The 25,899-nt window shown below is 33.0% G+C and overlaps 1 protein-coding gene and 2 non-coding genes across 4 annotated transcripts; 1 reads left to right on the forward strand and 2 right to left on the reverse strand.

Moving 5' to 3' along the window:
* Positions 1-3: 3 nt before the first annotated feature.
* LOC126849862 (uncharacterized) lies at positions 4-25,755 on the reverse strand. 2 transcript variants are annotated; one of them, XM_050592165.1, is made up of 9 exons: positions 25,417-25,755; positions 9,310-10,335; positions 5,649-5,892; positions 3,548-3,983; positions 3,291-3,418; positions 1,936-2,055; positions 1,437-1,454; positions 631-778; positions 4-239 (listed from the first exon to the last, which is right to left on the reverse strand). In XM_050592165.1, the coding sequence occupies exons 1-9, from the start codon at positions 25,417-25,419 to the stop codon at positions 143-145; spliced, it is 2,220 nt and encodes a 739-aa protein (XP_050448122.1). In that variant the 5' UTR covers positions 25,420-25,755; the 3' UTR covers positions 4-142. The 2 variants fall into 2 exon arrangements, with proteins under 2 accessions (XP_050448122.1, XP_050448123.1); XM_050592166.1 differs by lacking the exon at positions 1,437-1,454.
* Positions 8,635-8,796, reverse strand: LOC126850162 (U1 spliceosomal RNA). The gene has a single exon (XR_007687506.1). It is a non-coding gene; the product is annotated as a U1 spliceosomal RNA (small nuclear RNA).
* Trnaa-ugc (transfer RNA alanine (anticodon UGC)) lies at positions 17,340-17,411 on the forward strand. Its single transcript has one exon. It is a non-coding gene; the product is annotated as a tRNA-Ala (tRNA).
* Positions 25,756-25,899: the final 144 nt, after the last annotated feature.

The following is a 25,899-nucleotide window of genomic DNA, read 5'->3' on the forward strand; positions in this document are numbered from 1 at the left end:
CACTTTCTCAATATATATATTGTTATATTTTTATCTATATAACACTATATACACATTATATATATATATATATTTATCTCTGTATAAAATACTGTATTTGATTTTTCCAATTGGCAATATCTTGTTCCTTCACGTGCGACTACTAAGTGAACCGATCCTTACAGTGTCTCTCATCCGTGCCATCTCCGCAATCGTCAACCCCGTTACATTTCATTCCCTTCGTAATACATCTGCCGTTTCTATATAACATAATTATTACGTATACAAAACACAATATTATCGGTACAATTGTGAATTAAAATCTCACACACAAATTCTTTTCTATTCTTATGAAAGAACATCATTTTTGAGATATATCGAAAAAATTCGAGACGCGATATATGCTGAATGAAAAAGTATTTTTTTCCATAATAAAATTGAAATGTATTATAAACTAAAAAATTTTTAATTAAAATGTACAATATTTACTATATCATATTATATTATTTTAGTATGTGCTCAAAATAGGAAAGAATACGAGAGGCATTTAAAAGATACGATGTAGAAGATAGAAGATTTAAAAAGCATATCATGTATATCTTTCTTTTTTTAATTATTTCTTATACAGAGAGATGTATGTTAATGGCTTACTGGCATGTAAATTCTTGTTTATTGCATCGCCCTTTGCACCCATGAGGCTCGTCCGATGCATCGCTACAGTCCGATAGTCCGTCGCAAAAACGAACTTTTAATATGCATTCCCCATTACTGCAAGTAAATTCGTTGTCCAAGGGGCAAGCTAAAATGAAAATCGCTGATAAACTTTAAGCAGATATTTGAAATGATGCGCTTTTGAATATTCAAATAACTCGAGACAAGTTTCTAATCATGTGTGTGTGATTCTCTCTTAATGATATATTTATATTGTACTTTCAAAATTATTCTTTCAAAAAATCTCAATTGTATTTGTCGAAAATTTGAAGAGTGATTACTAAGTTTGTATATATATATATATATATATATATATTCCGCATATAATATATATATAATTCATACATAAAAAGTGACTGGTCGAATTTGTGTCACATCCTATGTAAATGCGTGAGAAAAATTCGGTATATATATATATATATATATATATATATATATCGTCACTTTTTATGTATGAATTATATATATTATATGCGGAATATATTTGAGTCCAGATTTATACATAAGAACAAATCGTTATAAATCATGCAACATTCTTGTAATAGCAATTGGATTAGTCATAAAACATTTTAACCCATTCAACTTATTGAATATGGGTTGAATAAGTTAAAATGTTTAATACTAAAAAAAAACATTTTTAAGCATTAATGGAACTCGTATACATTATTGGCAGTTTGATAGAATGCGTAGACATGCAGATTTTCGTGCAAAAAACTCGTGCGTTTCAAATATACAAATGTACTCACACCAACTGATATTACGACCTACGGAAGGGAAAAAAAGAAAAGATGTAAGAAAAGAATTTTTGTGAATCAAGCTATTCAAAAGCAAGACTACGAATATATATTTTTCGCTTAATTCTGCTTGCATTGAATTTTTGCATAGAATGTCCCACATGATTTTTTTTTTATCACATATCTTGCAAAACATAAAATGTTAGAATTATCATGCTTACAGAGAATGCTCGAAAATTGTCAAGAAAAAAATGACTTTTTCGCGGTGTTTTGCTATTACTTTTTATCGTAATAGAATCTAAATAAATATGACCGAAGAAATGCTCAATAGATACCACTATGTAAAAATTCAGCAGATTATTTTTTATTTTCTCGATTTAATTAATCAATGCCATAGACATACTACGAAAATGTCGATAGTCCTCCACCCTATTACAACATAATATTTTCATTTCGTCAAACATTTTGACATCGTCGTTATCGCGAAAAGAAAAGAAAGAAAAACGCTCACCTAACGTGCAATTAATCTCGTCAGTTGCGTCCCAGCAATCTATCTTTCCGTCGCATCTCCTTTCCAACGGAAGGCAGGAGGTCTCGTTACCGCACTGAAAATGGGTCTCCAGATTGCAGACTGAAAAAGAACGTGTAGTACCACTCGATAGTATCGCATTCTACTTGCTTCGTGTACTTTGCCTCTCGGTCTACTCAGAACGCCTATATTAAATATTGCAAGAGCAATGTTCTTGTTAATTCGAGCGAGCAATTACGCGTGAATTGTTCGACCGGATATGCGTACTTACATGTTCTCATAAATACTATAATATGATTTGTTAAAAAATATGTAGAATTTATATCTCACTCAAAATCTCTCTCGTGGGAATAAAAATTTGACATAAGAGACATTCTGTAGAATCTCAATAATGATCGCGATGTAATCATCTTGTCAAACTTTTTTTTTTATCCTAATCAGTATTATACAACGAATTGTAATATTGTACACAGAAACTAATATCATTTTTTTTGTAAAAGCTTGTATTTTGTACGTGCTTGTTTTATATGCAAACAAATCAAGCCACGATAAGATTTTTCTCGGAAAGAATACTTTTATTAATTAATTATATAATTGATAGATTATGATATACGTATAATATTTTATCTTGATTACTAAATTTGATAATTTGTACTATTTTCTAACAAGCTCCCCCTTTCGATTGGCATTGAATTATTATACACATTTTGCGATTATACTTTAGCGCGAAATATGAGACCAAAGCGATATCAAAAAAACTAATAAACCGAAGCCTCGCAAATAATGGCAAAGTAGAAAAGCCGATAACAGAAAGTTATAGGTCATACCAAACTGGGGCAATGCGGTATATTTTAACGAGAGACAAAGTTGCACGCGGATAGCGGCTTATGCTGCTCCACGATATTTCAAGATCGGGGCGAATAAATAACAATCTTACTTATCTGATTATGATTATTGTACAATTATTATTTAATGTATATACATATATACATTAAGAAAGTGTATATTTAATTATTATTTATCATATTTCATATATACATAAAAGTAATGAGCAGAACATTATCAAGAGGATTATGACAAGTCTTGACTATCTCACTCAATTGAAGAAAAATCTAATATTTGTTTCAGGATTTTTCATTTTTTTATCAAAGATGCTAAAATATTTTAATATGTTAAAAATGATCGGTTGTTAAAAAATCGGCAATATTTTTAAAAAATTCAAAATATTTATAATATTCTAAAATTTAGTCAAATTTAATCTAAACCTCAAAAGAAAATGCCAAGGCAAATGCGATTTGAATCCTTTCAACTGCAATTTTTATGTCATGTATATTTACCACAATCATACTCGTCCGAATGATCATAACAGTTCATATGCCCATCGCAACGCTTGTTTAAGGGGATGCACAATGTATTGGAACAAGTCCATTCATCGTCCAGGCAATAGTGCTCGATCTCCACACATCTTTAACAAACAATCCATTGAAAATAAACGACGAATTCATTATAAATTTTTAAACTTCTCATATCTGTACGAAAATAATCGATAATCGCACAGATTCTATTAATTTCAAAGATAAACATCGACGCAAACCTGAAGGCGTCTACGTCGAGACGATGGCACTTCTGCTTATTGATGATACAGAAGCCGGCGCATCCGGTAGGATCCTCGCGATCGTGGGGGCTTCTGCATATCGGCACCTCCTCGCCGACAAGGGCGACGCATACCTCCTCACCTTCAAAGCAATCGTCGCAATATCTCGTCGCATTCGCGTTCCGATTCTCGACTTCCGTTTCCACTTCTGTCGACGGTGAAACGCTCTCCGGAAATGACGCGTCGCCGTTTAAAAAGGCAGCCATGGTAAATGCGTCGATGCTCATCGTCGTCATCGTCCTGGTCGTTGCGATCAGATCAGGCCCGTCGTTCGGAATCACGGATTTGATCGGTTCACCGGATGTAACGTTCTGCTCCGTCAACTTGCCCGTCGACGACTTCAGGTACTGCTGAATGATCTGGAGTTTTTCTGGCTCTGCAAAAGAGTAACAGGCAGCGGATCAATCATCACGATTGAAAGAACTCGTTATTCCGCTGTGAAAACGGAAGTATAGACTAAATATACAACACGAGGCTCGACAGACATGCCTGTTCTTAACTACCGACTATTCAGAAATAAAAAATCGATAAAATGTGAGAAAAGGATTTATGTGTGAAAGCCTTTTAGACAATTTAAACCCTTTAAACAATTTTTTTTTTTTTTTGGTATTAGAAAAAAATAGTTCTCTTCAAATCAAATATTTAATTTTTTAATTTTTTCATTCTATCTTTCATATTGGAAACCGGAAACAATTATAATGCGAAAAAAGTGAATAAAAAAATTCCTCGTGTTTTGTCTCAAAATCAACGTAAATACATTCTCAAAAGTTTTTTCTTTGTTTAAACTTTGGAGAATAAAAAGTGCCAGATTCGCTTTTATGCTTCCAATTTCAAAGACTGAAGAAACGAATGAAAGATGTGTCGTGTCTCGCGAATCCACAGGATTTTATCCAGACGTTGCACGGTCATTGGCTTTTGTCGCTTTTCATCGCGCGCATCGCGACGCGCGACCGAGCTTCAACTCGATCGACCGCGCACGCGGACGAAGGAAACGTTCTGTTGACCCCGCGGTTAAATTCATCTCATCGTTGAACGAACAATTGTTACGCTTCGACGAATTAAACCTCGGCCTCGGATGGATGCAGATACTTTTAATTGTCCGAAATGATAAGGCGACGGCACCGGCGGGTGCATAGCGTATGCATCGTTTATTCCCGACCAATATAGGGCGTTCTAGCACGCAATCCCTGATAGGGCAAGATGAAGAATTTATGAAAGTTACGAGAGTGACGACTGCAAAAAACTGCTAAATGATACTACATTGCGGAAGAAAAAAATGCTAAATAATTTGCAAGATAAATTGGAAAGTTGCGAAAAATAATGGTTTCAAATCAAATTTTTATTATAAAAAAAAGTCAGTTTTTATTTCTAAAGTTTATGATGGAAATAATTCTGAAATAATTTAACAACACAAGATGAGTTAATTTACAGTCAGCATAAATGCATGAGATGAATTACGCTTCCATATAAATCAATTCGATAAACGTTTTCATCAATCGATTAATCTCCGCTAAACAATATTTCATTCTGACAATCAAAATATAGCATATCTAGCCGTTGAACTCATTTCTCACTTCGTCAAATATTCATCGAGCTAGTGTCGCTGTTATTTCAAGCGCAATAAACTAGAGGATAATTTCAATATACATATGTGAAATAATACATTTTCTATTTTTTTTTTTTTTTTGCTAATATTTTTAAATGAATTAATAGAAGAGCAAAAGATAAAAAGAAATAAGCACCTTGCCGCAAAAAAATATTACTAAGAGTCTCCTTATATTCTTATGTTATAATTCTTCATCTAAACAATCCTTGTTTAAACAAATAAACAAAATCGAAAAAATATCATAAGTAGTTTATAATTCAGAAATTAATACAATAGCAGATGTATTTTTTTATATTCAACAATTCATATTATATAGCAACATTTTTTTTTTTTTTTAGAAAAATTCACGAGAGTTCTTAAAGAGTTTGTAAAATGTTGAAAAAGAATTAAGGGCATCAAGAGTAAAACAGTGTACATAAATAAGGATTCACCTACCGAAGACGATGTACAATGCGACCCCTGCGACTCCTAACAGGATCAGCACGACGATCAGCAGGGATACGAGCGGGCTGGAGCATCCGGATGCTTTCAGGGGACGAGCCAGGTGTAGTGTCCAGCCACGGCGATGTTTGTCGAGACGTGCCGGATGCGGTGGCGGCTCGTTTCTGACGCTTCGACGTAGATTAACGCGATTCTGCGAGGTCGGTGTGTGCGTTCGCGCCGGCAGGGAGTAGGCCCTCTGAAAAAAGGAAAAAAGAACGTAACTAAAACGATCGGCATTAAAACACGAATGCAAATTTATAAGCGAAACGTAAGTCTTAAAAATGATGTCGTGAAAAAGGTGGGAAGAAAATAAAAGCAAAAAATTAAAAAAAAAGATCCTTGAGAAACGCCAGAAAAATTGATTCAAAAGTTACATTTTTATCATATAAGCAATGTGATAGTAAATAGAATTAGAATCTTAAAAAGGTTCAATTTTTATCAACAATCGATTGACGAACCTATAAATTGTATATAATTCTGCATATATATTTTATATACATATATGCGCATTAGCACAATAAATAAAAAAGAGAGAAAAAGATACAGAACTTCGCAATCAAAATAATAATATATTGCTAGATTACTGTAGAGAAAAATTACTCCCACATCCCCTTTGCCTTTTCAATTTTTTCATATCCAAAACATAAAACACCGAATGATCCAAAAATAATAGCTGATTAATAACTGACTGTACGGTTTTGAGAAATGTCAACTTTACTATATGCGCTTTCGTAATTTTTGCTGTCTGCCTCTCTCGATGTTGCGTGGCTCGCTAACGACGAGGTTTACGCCGGGCTATAGATAGACGTTTTCCACTTCCGTTCCGTTTTGTTTCTTTATGTCGGTGCCGCGCCAGACGGCGGCTGTTTCTTCTTCTTCTTCTTCTTCTCTCGTGGAGACTATATTAGCTCCAATGAGGATTAGCGAAGTTGCAAACGAACAGTAAACCGATAAACGAACTTGAGATGATCAAAACGCTCACTCCCGATATAATTTCTCTCATCACAGATTCGTGTATTTTATTTATCATCCTTTTTAATCACCTGTTTATATTAATCTATATTTAATTCTCTTGCGTTGACTAAAATTTTCGGTATGACACGAATATCCCGTGAATATATATTTCTCTAGATAGCCATTAATCTCCCAGATATATCGCGATGACCAAATCTTTCATATCCTTCATTATAAAAGATTACATTCTATTTTTTATTATAAAAAATATTTTTCATTTATCTAAAAAATCTTTTTTGTTTATAGTTGTAAATAAATTAAATAATACGAGAATTCTGTCTTAATAAAATATGATGATAAATTAAAATTAAATGATATATTAGAAAATACATAGAAGATGCGTTAAATTCATTATAAAATATTTTTGTAATTTTATTTTTATTTTTATATATTGCAGAAATTTTAACTTTTATACTTTATTTATAACGATGATGAGATAATTCAACATTGCTCGGCCACGGTTTCTCAGCTTCGTTAAAGCGTTCGGACGGAAGTCTCAAGAAAACTATCTAGAAAGCATAACACAAACTAAAAGACGCTCAAAATAAAGTCACACCTGCGAATTTATTCTTAGAGAGTGGCCTTTGAGTAATCCTGATATCATATTTATTTTTTAGATGAAAGGAAAGAGAGCTGGCTTGATCTTCAAACGCTATAGTATACTTAAAAAGTTCTAAAAGATATATATTCACTAAAAATACAAAGACAAAAATCAAACTCCGATATTTTTTATAGACAAATAATAAAATATTGTAATTCAAGATGCAAGCTATCTCGCACGATTATATTAATGCAATTTATATAAAATTCAATATATTAATACTTATACAATTAAAAATATTTTTACATGAAAAAAATATCATACAAAAAATCCTGTCGTTATTAATATCTGAAAGGCATCGTATCGTATTTTTTAATAATTCTATTAAATAATAATTCTATTCACAAACATGATTATTTTCGCAAACGATTAAATGAAGAAAATAAAAACAGGATTAAAGGATTAAATAGATTAATTACCACGGAATTCGACGATAAAACAAGCTTTACCTTCATTTAGGGCTGTTCAACTCTCTCAATCGTCGTTGATTAAAAACAATCACATTTAATGACACGCGATGGAGAGCGGTTTAACGATAGCTCGATACACTCCACGGAATGTCAAAGATGCCAATCGACCCGCTTCTGTCACGAAGCTTTAAAAGCCGGGGGAAAATCGTTTCTCTCTCTTTCTCTCTCTCTCTCTCTCTTTTTCTCGTTCGCTCATGCGTACATTTGGCACGTGCGGCGTGCACGTGTGCAGCGGTGACATAACCAGTCGTCGTTGCCACTCGTTTATCGTGCTTTGTACATACACATGTCTCTAAACGCTAATTCCTTACCGCACAATGGATTGACTCATAAAAAAGCGATGATAAGACTGAAGGGTCCAAAGCGCGAGCACAATAATAATCTAATCCATTTTTTTAGAAACTTTAAAAGAAATATTTCATATAACTTACACTTGCTATTTTAAAATTTATAAAGCATCAGATACAATTAATATGTTGATAAGAGATTTTTATTAAAAATATCTCTTATTGAGAAAATCATTCTAAGAATATCCGTTTCTTTCCGCATATTTGCGATAATTCTTTTCTTAAAGTATTAATAAATTGAAATTAATTTTTTAATAGATATATATATTACTCTATACTTTGTCATATTATTATATATTATATATTTTTACGTAAAATAATCTCTTTATAATTCTCTCCTGTATAGATATGTGTGTGTCCATAATAATATATACATATTATACGCAATTATATTAATTTGTACGAAAAATAAAATACGAAAACTTATTGTTCGCGATATTCGTTATTGTCCATAATATTCTTCTAATAACGCTATCAAGAAAGTATTATGTTCATATTGATCTTATCCGGGACAGCGCGAACGCAGTCCCGACTATCAAAAATTATACGCCCGAGATACCCACTTTAGGGGTATTCGCAAGGGTCAGCCTAACCGTAGTGCAATGGAAAAGCCTCGCCCTGGAGGAACCGCCTTGTTGATCACGGTAGCCTCTGCGCCAGGTAAGTATGATTTTCGTGCCGCGCAACCTCCTAATAGTCCGTGTTCGATGAATTTCTAATACGAGAAACTTATATCTGAATGCGCCGCATAGCGGTAACTTTGTTCAACTAAATCTTCTGGCAGCGAGTCGTTTACTCGAAACTAGTCGGCCAGTGATTCTCCGAACTCCTCTTCACTTAGCGATAATTCTAAATGTAATAATTCTTCGCGTCGTTTTATATTATATTATATTTTATTTAAATAATCGACATACAATGAAACGCTTTTCTTAAATCCTACATTTTATGTTTATGTTTTACGTTTAAATTTTTAAAATAAATTTATTAAGATTCAAGAAATCTTCGTATTTTTATCTCCTCGCAAAGTAAAATATGAAAAAAATATTTCTTCCTATCAAAATATTTTAATTCGCATGTTGTAAAATAAAATATGCAAAAAAACACATATTTATGTAAGAATACCATACCACATCTATAAATTAAAAAAAAAATAGAAAATAGAATTTTCGCAAACAATTCACCTGAAAAGGATTCTGATCCTTGACGTCGGTGTAGAATATCGGTGACTCCTTGCCGTACCAGCGATCTTGCGAGTAGATGGAATTAATCCTCATATCAGTCCCATTTCTTGATACTCCTAATATCTTGTTCTGATTATTCTCCGTCACCTGGCCCAGCATCTTGTCGTTCATCAAGAATCTGGACGCGGTCGAGTGCAATTCACTCTCAAGAAATGCAATCGGGGGACTTTTGGCGCTGATATCCTCGAGACTCGTTCTTTTCACGATCGGATAGATCTTCATGTTCTGTGTCCTCAGCAGCGAATCCCGGAACAGAAGACTGGACGTAAAATCCGGATCCTTGTTTCGGTGATTGATCTCGTTCTCTCTTAAGATCGTTTCTTCGCTACCAGTCAGCTCGTCCAGCTTCTCGCAGGAGTTCGCGACGGCCAATTTGCTTCTGCAATGCTTGCAGTCCTTCTTCCTGCGTCTGCGGTTCGTTCGCCGATCAAGTTGCACCGACGCGTCTCGCGACGAATCCTTCTCCCGTGGTGACGAGAACACGCTTTCGAGAGTGTTCCCATCGGGAATGGATCTTGGAAGCTCGCGAGGATTCTTGGAGACTTCCTCAAGGTTATCTTCGTTCGTTCCGGACACCGCTCGCGACGAGGAAGTCGCGCTATCGTGATTGGCGCTGATCTTCGCCGAGGAGGCTAAAGTCAAGTTCTGTTGGAAGGATCTGTCGAGAATCGCGGTGGCCGCTATCGACGATGATTCATCGACCCAGGCTTGTCTGGCCGATTGGCGATCCTCGACCTCGCGAGTCTCATCCGGAAACGATATCCGTTCGGAAAATTTAGAAGCGGCCGCCGTATCGGTGGAGATGTCCTCGTACACGTGACTATCGGGAGACAATGTCCTTGCAACGACAGGATCACTTCGATCGATCGTATCATGAGACTGCCGATCGCGATAACGAGATTCAAATGTGGATTGCTCTTCTGCGCGCGATTGCTCCTCCTCGTAACCTTGGTTCTCCATCTGAAGCTAAAAAGAAGAAGTGCAAAATTATAAGAAGTTCTTTGCGCGACAATCGATTTATTAATGGTTCTGTGACGAGTTACTTTTAAAATTAAATCATATCTGATATTGGAAACTGTGATAATATATGTATAATGTATACTATACTAACAATAAGAAAGACCTTATATTATCAATACATACGAAATCGATAAGAAGAAAAAGATTAAAGTAAAATTTAACACAATATTTTCGTTATAGCAAGTAGATACATAAACTAAATTGCTTCTTATCTTGCTTGCAAAAATAAGATATGTTTAACGATAATTTACATTTCATTAAGGTTTTTTTAGAAATATGCGAATAAAAAGCGAACTATAATTGTACAAAAATATCTGCACGTGTATTACTCGACAATTTTAAGCTATCACATGCATGAGAGAGGGAGAGGAAAATAGAGAACAAGGAGAAAATAGAAGGGAACAAAGCTGTATACACATATAGGGGAAGATGAATCGAGCGTCTCTCGTTGGGGGAAGCATCCACGATTGTCGCAATTATCGCGACTTGACTCTCCCATTGATCCCTGTCGGACTCATGACGTCATTGGCAAGCGTGGGATCATCCATTTATTTTTAATTCGTCTGAGTAGTGCTTACAGCGTTACGCTTAGATTTCCGCAATCTTACACGTGCGCCACAGATGCTTCCCCGTTTCATTAGAGAGAATAAAATAAAAGTCATATCCCTCACTGTCTATCTCTGTCCAATAATTATTGATTATTATTTATTATATATTATATTATTATTAATTATTATCTTGTAATATATACATATATTGATCTTTTTATAGTATATATTATAATTGCATTAAACATGAAGCATTTATTCTTTTAAATCTGTAGTTCAATTGAAGAAATCAACGTTAATTTTAATTTTGCCTAATCGAGCCACAGGTTGTCAAATTTTTTGTCAAGTGTATAAAAAAAAAACTTGTAAACATACATGTATATATATATATACATATATGACATGAAATTCATTTTCGTCAACATTAATCCTTTATATTAGAGATGTGAAAATCATCATTTCGTTGCAGTTTCAATTAATCATGTGCCTATATCTTCGTTAAATCTCCATTTTCGATTCGCCATTAATGCACGTTCGATGACGACAACGAGCAGCCATTCGCGAAGGATGCGTTTGCGTGCGAGGTCGATACGACACAAAGAGCCTATTCACTAATAAATACAATTAGCGCGTCGCCGCTCGCAGTATCGAGATTATTTCCAGTTGCGTCAGCGCGACGAGTCTCTCGTCGCCGCACAGATTCCCGTTAGATTAATAATCCCATCGACGATCGTGTATTAGAAATCAATTTGATTATTAATTCCGCGCTGATTCACAGCCGCGTTCATGACGCATTCCGAAACGAAGTCACGGAATCGCGATTTTTATCATGCGTGATTCCGCAACATACGCACCGCCATCGTCATCGTTGTGCGCGATGAAAATTTTAATAAGTGAAAACACCGTGGCATACATTATTCACGATCGTTGCGAATCGGCGGTTTACATATCCCGTGAGAACGCGCGCTTGATTTCTTTCAATGTGCGTGAAAAGCGGACAGGATATCGTGATTCTACTCTAACGATGAAATGTTGCAAATGAATGGATAGAACTTGATTTGTAAAAAAATATCGAGGGATCTAATAGATTTCGCTTAAATGGTACACAATTATTTATTGACATTAATCCTTAATTAGTATAATGTCTCGAGTTGTTTGATCGATTTATTTAATGTTCTAATGTACTATTGAAAATAATATATTTCAAGATTTCTTTTTTTAATTTTTAAGAATTTTTCTTTTAAGAAATTTTATTATTAAAAAAATTAAATTTATAATACATTTTATTTTCTTAAGATTAAATATTTCCTTTCATATATTTTATATATTATACACATGGACAAATTATTTATGTATTACATTGCTTCAAATTGACGTGAGATAAATGCCATAGATCGCGCACATACTCGTCTATTGAGTAGACAAAGCATGTAAATTAATTTTATAGTCTACATGAGCAAGCTTGGTTACATATCGCACATTTCGACCAGTCACATCAAAGCACATTCCTCAGCGCGCCAACATGATACAATGGCTATTTTTAACATTTCTCAACTCTTTCTCATTGAAAAATATTACCTTAAATATACAGCTCTCCTTTTTCACATATTTCTTTTTATTATCTATATATTAATTGAATATTAACAATACAAATTAGAAACAATCATTTTATATTAGCACTTTTTTTTTCTTATAAATAATTTTCAATTATTACAATAATATTGAAAAGTATAATACAGAATTAGAAACATTTTTATTTCAATCTTAAATAAATTATAACATATATAATTATCAATCACACAAATTTCGCCATGTTTGATTTAAAAAAATATATCGTGATTTTATAGAGATAGTTATTAGAATTCGTATTGATAAATATGCAAATAGATATGTATACAAATGCAAGTCTATAAAATATATTATATAAATATAAATATATATTGCATTTATTGCCATATAATACAGATCTTTCTACTGCGAGCTTTGAAAAAATGGCAAGATACGCTATACATGTGACACGCGTTTGTTTTATTGCATTTATAGAATTGTTGCAAGCCGCACGATGCAATGCTCTCGCAATTTTACTCAAGTGTATACACAAGGAAAAGACCGAAGGACGAGGCTCCTCCTTTTCCACCTGCGTTTCCTGCGATAGACATTCAATGAGCTATCATTAAAGTCATTACGTGCGATTGCAGCTTGCCAGGTATACTTTTCGTTTCTCCCCGCCTCTGCCCAACTTATAAATCTTTCTTTCTTTTATACAAGAAAGCATCGCACGTACATTGTATGTAGTCATAATATTATAGTCATAACTGGTAATCATTATGTTAAATTTATATTTAATTATACAATCGCGAAGAAAATATTTTTTTTGTTTTTCTAATTTTTATGCCTATCTTCCTTTTAATTATTTCCAAATATTCATTTTCAAATTTGAGTTCGGAGAGGCTATTACTTGTCATGAATTATTTTGATACATATAATTAAAGCTATAATTAAAATTCTAAAATTAAAAAAAAAAATTTAATTTAATCCGATAAAAACCAAGTTAAAATTTAAGTCGTTATTGTATAATTTATAAATGAAACGACAATTCTCGAGCAGTCTATATCAATGGTAATGGAATGTATTCCACTTTCACTATATCGCATGTTTATGACATGATGATGTCATTTAAGTCACATTGTATGTCAACAAACAAATAATTACGGAATATCAAGAATAATCACAGTTTTAAAGGCAATTCGCTCTCTCGAGAAACATTCGAATAAACACTGTGCGAATTTACGCATTCCATTGCCACTCACAATGCACGCGAAGAACAAACCGGAAGCAGGGTCACTCTTCTTTTCAATTTTTTTTTTTTTGTTACTCCGGAAAGTTACCAGAGTAACTATAAAATACGAGGGCCGATAATTAAGAGTCGTACCGGTCAAATAATTATTTTTCGTGCTTGCTCACAGAAAAAAAAAATATAAGGACTTTTTGTTTTAAAGTTCAATCTCTTTAAAAAGAGAAGAAGAAAAGAAATAAAAATTCTGTCTGCAAGAATCAATTCAATCATATAATATTTTTAATATAAAAATACAATATGGCCCCTTTTAATATCTGATGTAATGTCAAGTATGCATATTTGAGAAAAATTTAAAACAAACTATCATCATGTTAACAATGATGGACAATCCGGTACAATCAACATTGTTCAACAATGAGATAAGATGTGTGCATTGATAATGGATGCTAAAAAGAGCGTATCCATGTAAATCGATTTATAAAAACCTGTTTTAAAATATTAGAAAACATAAAATTTACAGACAATATTATCGGTAATATTATCAATAAAGGGGTAGCAGAATGTTAAGGCAGCGGTTTCATGAGCTGTAGGCGCCGATCGGTCGCTCGAAGACTAATGGTTAATTACCTCTCATATACGCTTATAAGGATGCCATCTCTTTTTACGTCAAGTGGTGTCCAATTTATCGCGCGGAACGAGTTAAACGAGCGGCGAAGAAATGCTTGCGCCCGATGAAGAAGCCCGTTTTTCCGAAGTCGACCGTTTTTTTCTCGGATCAACGATCACAGACGATCGTTCGTGGTGTCAGTTTCCATTTTCGTAAGTGATTGGACTGGCGATCTCGCGAGGACCAAAAATTAACGATCGATTCTTGAGAGAATAATACTTGCTTCACATGTATATTATGTCTAGTTTAAATACTGCTTATGTCAAGTACTCAAAATTTTTATTTACGGAATATAAAATACTTGGAAAAGTTTGCAGAGCAATTTGCAGCCAATTTTTTCTTGAAAGCGTAAAGTATCATAAAAATTATTTAAAATAATTGATTGAAAAATTATTTTCTCTTTCTCTCTTACAAATTATTAGTAAAAGTCCGTGTGTAATATATATCAGTACATTCTTGTCAAAAATGAAAATTTTAAATTACTTAATTAAAACTATTAATTTTAAAAGATTTTCATCAGTCATTTTCATTCATATTATTTCATTTCATTCATATGTCATCTTAAAAGAATTTATTCTTTCGACGTTCTTTCTACTGTGATGATGAATTTATTCGAGATGGTGTTTGATTGTGCTATTCTTAAGAGACAAATTTTCGCACCAGATCAGATCTTTCGTAATTATCTTAGTTCAAATGTTTCTCAGTTTTTCGCGATCAAAATTATTTTCGATCTAACGGAATAATTGGGTCGATCAATAAGAAATTACTTATTGCAGCGGATACACGTGGCGCATCACATGTTCGCATGTTAGAAAGTTTCACGTAAAAGCGACTTGAGCTGCATTGAGGGTCGTTTTGTGAGCGTGAGACTTGTACCGTAAAAATTATTTTGTGGCCGACATATGATTGTGTGCGTGAACGTAACATGGGCGTCGAATATGCAAGGTAATCCAATGTCAAAAACAAGTATTAGTATTCGCATAAAAATTTCTAAAATTTATTTAGAATCTTATCAAATTTTTTAAAAGAATCATGAATTTTATTTGAAAAATTGATAAAAATTTGCATATCTATTTGAGATAAATTTGAGAATTTTAATCACAATTTATGCTGCATCTGAAAAAATCTTGGAAAATTTCTACGCGAGTTGAAAATTTATTAAATCAAAAATATAATATAATAATAATAATTTTAAACTTTTCAATGTGTATTTTATCGATAATTCCCAATGAATAATTTTTACATTATTAAAATTAAATTATTACAAAAAGAAAAATGTGCAATGAAGCAAATTTTTTTATTTAAGTGTCACAACGTGATATAAAGAGAACGTTTATATCGACATAAAAATAATGCGGGTTTTTTAAAAAATGTTGTGACATTTACAATAAACAAGAGAGATATTACATTTTTAGATATAATCACAAATAAGTCTTTTTTTTTTCAAAACAAGCTAAGAAAAAGCGACAGTTTTACTGGATTAATGTCTTGAAAATTCTGTCGGCGCCCTTGCTTTACATAAACCTGGTTATTTAGTCGCACGTGTCGCGCCATATGCCGCCGTGCATTTTTCACCCCAGCTACGCACCGGCGTTACGCACCGATCGTCATTATAAGTTGCATCGAGGGCCGAAAAGATAATTAATCATAAGCACCTTAATCCTGGTATACAGTTAGAACGCGACCCTTCGACAATGCGTAATGTTATCCCTCTAATGAATTTATTTGCCGATAGCGGATACACAAATAAAACTAGTCTTGGACAATATGAGTTATTTGCAAAAGCGGAATGAATGTGTGTTTGTGTATATGTGTTGCGCCATGTAATATAAATCAAGATCGTAACTCGTATGTATAATGAAATGATAAATAAAAGAGACTAGACAGAGCCTTATAATTTGATAACTTGCTATCTTAAGAAACTTTTATGTCAAAACACTAAAAACAGTAATTTAAAAGAGTAATTTGTAATTCCTATGAATTATGCAACAAAATATGCTAGAACGTCTTTATCGAATATCAATAGAGTCAATATTTTCTCATTCTTAAAATATCAGGATATCAAAAGTCGAAATTGACGAGTGATGCACGATCACATGATCCCTCTCGACATTTTTCCAATTTTTCCTGCATTTTAATCTATGATTCTGATAAAAAATCTGATTGAATTCCACTTATAAATCTCAGAAATTTTTAGTCGTATTTTTTCGCGAAAATAATGCCTACAATACACGAACTATGTTTACTATCTCTACCATAGTCATAGAGGCAGAAACAAGAGAAAAGCTGTTATAAACACTTGCCCCGCGGATAAACTCACATTCATCCGACGAACGGAACTTGACTCGATCGCTCTAGGAACGAAAGAGCAAAGAGTAAGTCACCTCCTTCTTCTCTCGGAATTATTGTGCGACGCGCATTATTGCGAGATTCTTCGGAAATGATATAACGATATGGCGCGCGTTCCGCTATATCGAAAAAACACACAATGGTGCATTATGCGAGAGCGCGGTATGCGCTCCGGTCCGCCCCAGTATAAAATCTTCGCGAGTCCGTTCTCCATAATCCTTTATACGCTCTCTATAATCGAATCTGCTTTTTACTGTTCAAAAAGATTTAAGGCAATTGCCGGCAATAAATGGTTACATAAACCTGCCAATAAAAAATCGAAGCTCATTCAAAAAATAATGTTTTGTTGTTTTTTTCTTTTAGAAGATAATAATAAAATAATATTATGTATATATAATATAATAGCATTATAATATATATGTATATAATTAAAATATTGGCACAGTCTTAACAAGTGTTATTATTATATTTGTTTATAACATTTGTTTATGCGTTGAGACATTGAGATATGTATTGCTAGAACTTGTTTACTGTCCTCTTCCAAAAGCAATAAAAGTAATTACGATTCCATGATGATCTATTCTCGTTCGGGGATGTAGCTCAGTGGTAGAGCGTTCGCTTTGCATGTGAAAGGCCCCGGGTTCGATCCCCGGCATCTCCAAATTTTTTTTGTTGATTCGCCAAAGTAAGTGTAGATGTGCCTCTCTATGCCCCATAGATTACGATTATAATACGATATTTTTATAAGACAGTTCTAAGATGAATAGAAAAAATCGTAGAAAACAGCAATGAGCATATTTACTTAAAATATCAATCTAATATATCTTTTATTCGTGTATTGATTTAAAATTTAATTTTTATCAATATATACATAGTGTGAAAAGTAAAAAGAAGAAATCATCAGATCTATCTTTCCTTTAATATTGCGGTATAGTTGGATCATATAATAGATAGATCTACAAAGAAAAAAAAACGAATCGTGTTTCGAGTATTGGATTTAAAACAATTATTACAAATAGACCTCTTCAAATAAAATCAATTATCAATTATTTTTTAAATCTACGAACTGAAAGTTTCATTAAATGCCCATGTCATCATTATTATTACTATTATTATTATTATCTTGAATAAAATCTCTCGATCGTTGTTTTATTAAAAGCCTTCCTCAGATTGACTATTTTAAATTGATTGAATTTTTTTTTTATTGAATTATTTTTTATGTCCATACAAAAAATATGAATAAATTTGTTTTATTAAAATATGAATAAATAATAAACTGAAAACATTAAACATATGAATAATATCATGTATCTCATATTTTAAAAATTTATACTCTGATTCATCTCGGAATTATCTTATTTTCTTTCTTCGGTGAATTCACGTTTATCAATGTGAAATTTATTTTATCTTAATAGAAATCCGAAATTTACGGCAGAGTAAAGACTGTACATAATTCTCGGAGTAAGCTCATTTATACAAATTTTTCGTGTAATTCTTCTCGAAAGATCCCCGAAACGATAATTTCAGAATCCGCACAAGTACAAACTCATTCGTGTTCACAATGTCAATGTAACATCATTGGCCAATTACCATTATTGCACACGCACTCTTTCCAAAACTCTCTCAAACGCACCCACCACTTCTCCGAGAGATGAACGGGAGACTGATGAAGGGAACGGCGTGTGGGAGGGAGTGGAGGAAACGGCCAGGAAGGGCGGGCTACTTAACGGTCGCCGGAACGAATCTCGAAGGCCCTCCGGGTCTTCGGCATGTGGCTTATTATACCCGCTAATAAGCGCAGTATATCGCGTCGATTATCCGCTAAGTATAGGGTCCAAGCCAAAGGGCTATCGGGGGCTATCGGGCCGATGACTGCACCTCACTGGTGCATGCACGTAGCCGTAATTCATACGGTTCGCTATAATGGCCAGTCGCGCGCGCGCGCGTCTACGTGTATATATTTCTGGCCGCCCACCCCTCTCGCCACGAGCAAGACAAATAAATCAGAAAATTTATATCTGTGCGGCGGGTCCCCGAAAAGAATCCCGTCGCGGAACCCAGACGAGACGTTGCTAGCGCGCCAAGTACGGAGAAAAATGCGAGTCTTTTAGGTCTCCTAATTTTTCGCATATGGATTTAACGCTCCGAGATCCGTTTATATATTCAGCCCCTCCTTTCATAAAAAGAAAAACAAACTTCCGCCTGAAATCGCAAGTTCAAGATCTTGCGGAATTCCAAGACACATAAACAGTTGCCAATGATTAAGCTATTTATATTTCAATTTTCATGTAATGTAAGAATGAGATTGTAACTGAACAGTAGTCTTTATAGAGACTCGACATAACGGAGATTAACGTTGCATTTGTAAAATGAACTTTAAAACGTGCTAAAATAGAATCGATATGTCAAACTGATAAACATAAATAGACTTGCGAGGGATTAAACGGAGGAGATTTAAACGGAAACAGATGCCCGTAGCGTCTGTGTACTCTAAGCGTATCCGGTTAACGTGCTCGATATCACCTCTTATCGGTTGCACGTTGCAGAACGCGCTTTAGTGCATCGAGCGATACTAATTTTAACATTCACTGTAGTATGTGTGTATGAATGTATTCGCGCCGTAAACGTGATGTAATATGCACGTAAATTCTTTAAAAGACAGATATCATCATACAGGATGTGTGCCAGACCATTTAATTTAATTCCGATACATTCTTTATCTTCTCCAATTGACATTTTAATTTTTGTTTAGATTTCTCAAGCATAATCGCGATATTTTACTATATGTATTATCGAAAGATATAATGTATTATTTTTTTTTATAAAACTATTTATTCTCACTGTAACATATTTCTCTTTCGTGGTAAAAATGTTTTTTTTTTCCAATTTTCTTAATCGGATCAATTATTAATCGCTCGTGCACAATGTATCGCATTATTAAAATCGAAGGGCACAACATGCTTGGATTCTATTAGGTTCTCGTACAACTGGAGCGTGTCCTTCAAGAAGAAATCCTGCCTGAACTCGAACGTATTTTTTTCCATTATCGGGTCGCGAGCGCGACGCGGAATTCTTATGCAAATAGAGAGGCATCGTCGCACGCCTTTGGCAAAGTAAAACCGCAGTGAGACAAGCGCACAAAGGGACGCCAACAAACGTACCGGCCAGCTGACAATGCCACGGGAGAAAAGACCGGACTAGTCGTCACGCTCGGACGACGTTACACCCGGGGGTTTTATTTACACCTGGCGCGTATGCCTGCACTTTGTATCACCGGCCTGCCTATGCGGCGCCCACGCGCGTACATCCATCGAGACGTTTCATGTCTGACACGACACTTGAATTTATTTTTTTCTCAAAAATCTTCCCGTTCCCGCATCTCTTTTCGCGATAGCGAATTACAATTCCTGGACTATATTTGTCGGAAAAAGAGATTTCTTCGGATAAAAAAAAAATACGTTACTTGCCAAAATGATCAATTATATTGTGTAATCATCGGATCGATTATAAATATAAATTTTTTTACAATAATTATGTAATATGTTCCATTATTATTATTATTCATACTTTTCTAACGAAAGGCTCAACTAATTTTAACGTTTTGATCACTTTTAAGTAATCTTTTATCTCACATTGCGCGGATATCAGATATTCTTATCAGATTTAATTGCATCGGAAACTTCGTGCCTCTCTATATCATAGCATTAACAACTATAACGAACAAATCCCTAACATTAGCATTAATCAAACTTGATTTACGATGATCGCAATGCGATATAACGTAACGTTTAAGCGCGAATTCGATGTATAATTTCGACAATTAGCGAGTTCGGCGAGGCTCGAAATAATCGATTCCGCCATGAAACCACTAAGGATATGCCCTTTTTAATTCGATGATTCGGCCGACCGAAGTCTATATAGCGAGAGTCGCTTAGCGGATATATTGCAGGCAATTTAACGGGCGCGATATAAATAGGCGCCGCTCGGCCGAATTCAGGAAAAGTTTGCCGTGGTCGAAGCAGCGCGGAAGTGTAAAACATAGAGCACCAGTGTTTCTGCGTTACTTTATTTAAAGCCATGCGAATTTCCTCTCTCTGTTATATTATGTTCTCTCGCTATATTACTCACTGAACACTTTATTTTGCAGTCACGCACTTAATTATCAAGTAAACAAGATTTATATATGTATATAGATATTTTTGAAATATATAGGCAATCCTATTCTCCCTCGCATATTTTACGTATGTATTCAGAAATATTATTATTTAATTTATTTAATTGTTAACAAAAATTTATCTAGATTTTATTTGGAAAATATTGAAAGATTCTCTTTTTTTCCTACCGTAATATTAATTTCAATATAAAATACCCTGATAATTAAGACTCAAATCTTATTTCTGTTAAAAAAAGATTCGTTAAAATTGGTGAAAAAATAATGCGCTCTTTATTATGCTATTATAAAATATGTGATAAAGTTTAATATTACTTTTTAAAAAAAGTTTTGTAATTTTCAATATTAAATATTTTCATCAAGAAGAGAAATTGATTACAAATTGATAAAATTAATAAATACAAATAAAATATTATTTCATAAGAATTCCATGCATCGCATATTTTTTATTACAATTATAGAATTACAAAGCATGATTATAGTTAAATGCTCACGATTTACATCATAAATGACGTGACCAAGTAGGACGTAAATTATCAAACTATATCTCTTATAGAGAAGCTTTCCTACACAAGCAGAGGAAAATAGATATAATGCAAAGAAAATATGATACGCTTTAGCTTTGATATTGATTATGCTCAAGATTACATACTCACTGTCTCAAAGTTAAAACTTTCAATTGCATTAAACGTGAAACTATACACAGTACGTTTTAGTCTGGTAAGAGACCATGATGTAGAAGTTACAGAAACATTGTCTAGAGTTACAAATAATTAGATGTAATTCGATGAAATTGTATCTTTAAGTCTTTTTCTTAAATCTAGAAGCGAGTCGACTACAAACATTAAGTATAGTTATATGAACTCTTATTATCGTATAGTTCAATATAATATCTCGTGGATATAACATTTACGGAATATTGTACTTTTCTCAAGCTTCAAAATTTTTTTGATAAATTAAAATATATTGATTGCAAATTTTAATTATCGTCTTTGAAGAATAAAACATAAATAATTTGTAAAAATAATTTAAATTAAAATACCAGATGATATCACACATTCATATTAATTGCATAATTTGTAAACATCTACAATTGCACGTAATTTTTTATTTAATTTTAATTAAATTATAATAAAATCGATATAAAATAATAAAAAGTAAATAAATATTCTAATTATATATATATTAAATCAAATGCAAAATAATCAATATTCTTATTTATTGCTTTCAATGCATTTTCTTAATATCGATAATATCAAGTTTCAAAATTTATTTAGTTTATTTATTTTATGAATTTATTGTAGAAATGAATTTATTGTATAAAATCACAATTAAGAAACGTTCCGTTTCAGATATTTAAAATTATCACAAGAGGAAAATTATAAGAGTTTCGATCGTCGTTATATATTTTCTGATATATACAAAACATATCCAATACAGTTATGATTAATAGTTTCGTGTAAGTTAAGGTGTCGTTATTGTCAATTGTGTCATTAAAATTTTCGTGTTCTATAATTAATTAATATTGTTTAAGGTACTTATACATGTAAAATAAAGTCTCATTGTCAGCCTTGACGACACATAAAATGCAGCTGTTCGATGCAAGTTTATTCGCTATGATTCCTGATGTCTTGTGGTGAACAGCATATGATTTACGTAAAAGACTATATATTGCTATATAATATGTATATGCAACAGAAACATGGTCTTACAACTCTATACAGAAACATTGTCTATAACTTGTTATTTCAATCAATGTGAACAAATGATGACAATTAAAAATTATAAACAAAATTTTAGTTAAATTTTAGTTATGTTACGTCATTTTCTCTGTAATATTCTCTATAAAACATTTTATTATGTTATTATATGCATGTGCCTATATGTATATACGTAATAAAATGCAAGATGTGTGTGTATGTGTGTATTATTATTAGTTTATTAATAACTAATAATAAAAATATAATATATATATATATATATATATATATATATATATATTTATATATTTATATAATTAAAAATTATAAATTTTTAATATCAGCATATATTCTTTAAAAAAAGTAGTCCATTCGAAGAACGCACAGTACATATGCGTAGTTATATAAAGTAGGTTTCCGTAAAGTCAATGCTTTGCGTAACGCGGACATCCGATCAATTGCATTATTAAAATAGAAAAATCTGCTTTTATAATACATTATCTAACCTGCACGATCTCAACATAAATATTTAAGTAATTTGATATTTAATAAAAAAAAATTTAATTTTCGTGTAATTTATGGAACAATAACATCGTAACTAATCGGAGACAAAACGTTCGGATAATCAAATAATTGTTTTGAAATGTAGAAAATATATTTATCATGTTCTGTGAAAGAAAATGTAAAATAAAATAAAAATTGTAATAATAATTTTACAATTCTTGTTATATTTTATGTTCTATTTTCTCAATCTTTTTGAATTTCTTTTGAATTTCATTTTGACATAACTACATATTGTAGCTTTTTTTGCGTTTTATGTTATCTGATTGTATGATCTATATTTCTATAGAGATAATCTCTAAATAATCTCGCAATGAACACGCTTTAAAATAACTGGAAATATTAAATATTTAGAAAAACATATTTTTCTTTCTTATCCATTTTGCATCATTTTTAATCGAACGTTGAATTACATCCATAATTCAGATGTATGTGACATACATCTAAATTAAACTTATATATTACTGCATTCATATATTGTTTATTTTCATGTTTCTATATATTATTAAACAAACGAATGTAATGCAATACATTATTGATCGAAACGATAAAAAAAACTTCACGTGAGAAAAATCTATAATTTTCTTTCCACGAATGAAGAAATTGATCGAAAAAAATCAATCGGCATATTTTACCGATGAACAAAAAACGCCATTCTAAACGTGATAGTAACTCGCAACACGAGACCATGATCGAGGCTATCGTCCGGAAGCATGGAGAGATTAATGTTACGATGAGAAAAACACGCGCTCCTTCTCTCGACGCGAATTGCGACAATTCAATGGGCCGTGGAAACCGTAGTTGCATTTTCTGACGAAGCAAACGCTATAGTAAACTTTCTTCACCCGGAAGCGATTTCACGCTCCTTACGTGATATAAATGCATAAAATAATATTTCATTCTTTTATTTATTGAACAAACTAAAACTCTTCCTATGATAGATTAGAGAAAGTAGATTGAAAATATGCGTAATATAGTTCGCATCGAAATAAATTGAATTTACGAATTAACTTAAAAATTATATGTATCTCGAAAATATATCGTCGAATAATTAAATAATAATCTAGTCCAAAATATATATTTACATATAAGTATATACATTTTTCTTCTTTCAACCCAGTTGTTTTGTATTAATTTTTTTCTAAATAAACGATTGGTCCAGAAAAATATTGCATTTATTCAATTTCTTTGAAAAAAAGAGTTGACCCATTTTTACGCACATAGTTTTTTTTTTATTTAAAAACGCGCGTGATCGATTAACTGTCAGAATTGCTGTGCGAATAAAAATATTCTTTTAAAGGTTGACAGGCTCGTTTTGGTTTTGCTGTTTTTTGTATTCTATATTCTGTTCATTCAAATCGACCATAGAAATTTCAAATTATTTATTTCTGTTTATATTGAAAGATATTGCAATATTTTTTTTTGTAAAGCAATCGATTTCCCAACAAGTAAATAATAATAACATTTTTCGAGCCATATTTGCGCTAATTAACTCCATCCTATTCAAATATACGCTAATATCAATTCATATCTTGTTGCACTTTCTAGAGTTGTGAATGAAAAAGCGCAGCGCATTTGAGCGTGATACTAAAAAAACAACAAGCAGAGAAAGAGAGAGAGAGAGAGAGAGAGAGAGAGAGAGAGAAAATGTGTGAAAAAATGCACAACGCGTGCGCGGCGAAATTTCGCGCGCTTTATCACGCGCGACGATTTAAACCACTGCACATACAGTGGTAAATTTTTATATTTTTCATAAATCATCATGCACCATGATGCATTATTATTCTTCTACCGATGTTTGCCGATACGAGCAATATCATAGCCATTCGCTTAACGACCTCGATCTTTACAATCAACTGAAAAATATTTATTTCTAGAAACTTAAATTACGTGTGTGATACGTCTTAACAAGAGATTGATACTATTGGTTTACAGTATTGGATTCTCTTCTATCTCTCTTTCTAAGATGCTATTACATTGCTAATATTATATGTAATAGCTTAAAATTCTCGATAATCAATTGTTGAAAATTAAAAATAATAAAAGAATTTAAATAAAGAGAATTTTAACAATTATATGGTCGATTCCTAGTATTTCGAGTATTAAAAATTTCTAATATCGCAAAATAAACACACGCACATACACACCTATTAATTTCCATTATTTCGTTCATTCTTTCTAAATAAATCTTATCCTCAGATAGTATTTTCAAAATAAAACATCTCGTGACTTACCATCGACTCCTCACAAAAATATCATGTTCGCCATATCATGTTCGACGCGAATCCTCCGTGAAGCGCGAAATTTGTTGCCGGCGCTTCGTGTCTTTATCTCTGGGGGAGCAGGACAGAAAGAGCGAAACGGATAGATTCCTCTCGAGAGCGAGCGTCCCAAACGAGCGAGACACCACCGAGCATATCATCCGATCACATATTGAGGAAACAAATTTCGCTCGACAGTAACAAGCGACATAACTTTAACCGGCGAGAACGTTTCGCACTCGCGTGACAAACGCGCGCGTCGATCCTCTCCGCGCAACCAACCGACGTCGCGTGTCGCGTACGAATGATCGTGCGTCGTGCGCCGTCGGCGTGTCGCGACTCACTTCACTCTTCACTCCCATCGTTGCGTACACAATTCCCGGCAACCAATCAGGTGCACCGGCTGTCGCGTTGACCGACCAATCACGCATACGCCGCTCATGCGCCAGCGCGATT

The sequence above is a fragment of the Cataglyphis hispanica genome, chromosome 5 (genome assembly GCF_021464435.1).
Source record: "Cataglyphis hispanica isolate Lineage 1 chromosome 5, ULB_Chis1_1.0, whole genome shotgun sequence".
NCBI lineage: Eukaryota > Metazoa > Arthropoda > Insecta > Hymenoptera > Formicidae > Cataglyphis > Cataglyphis hispanica.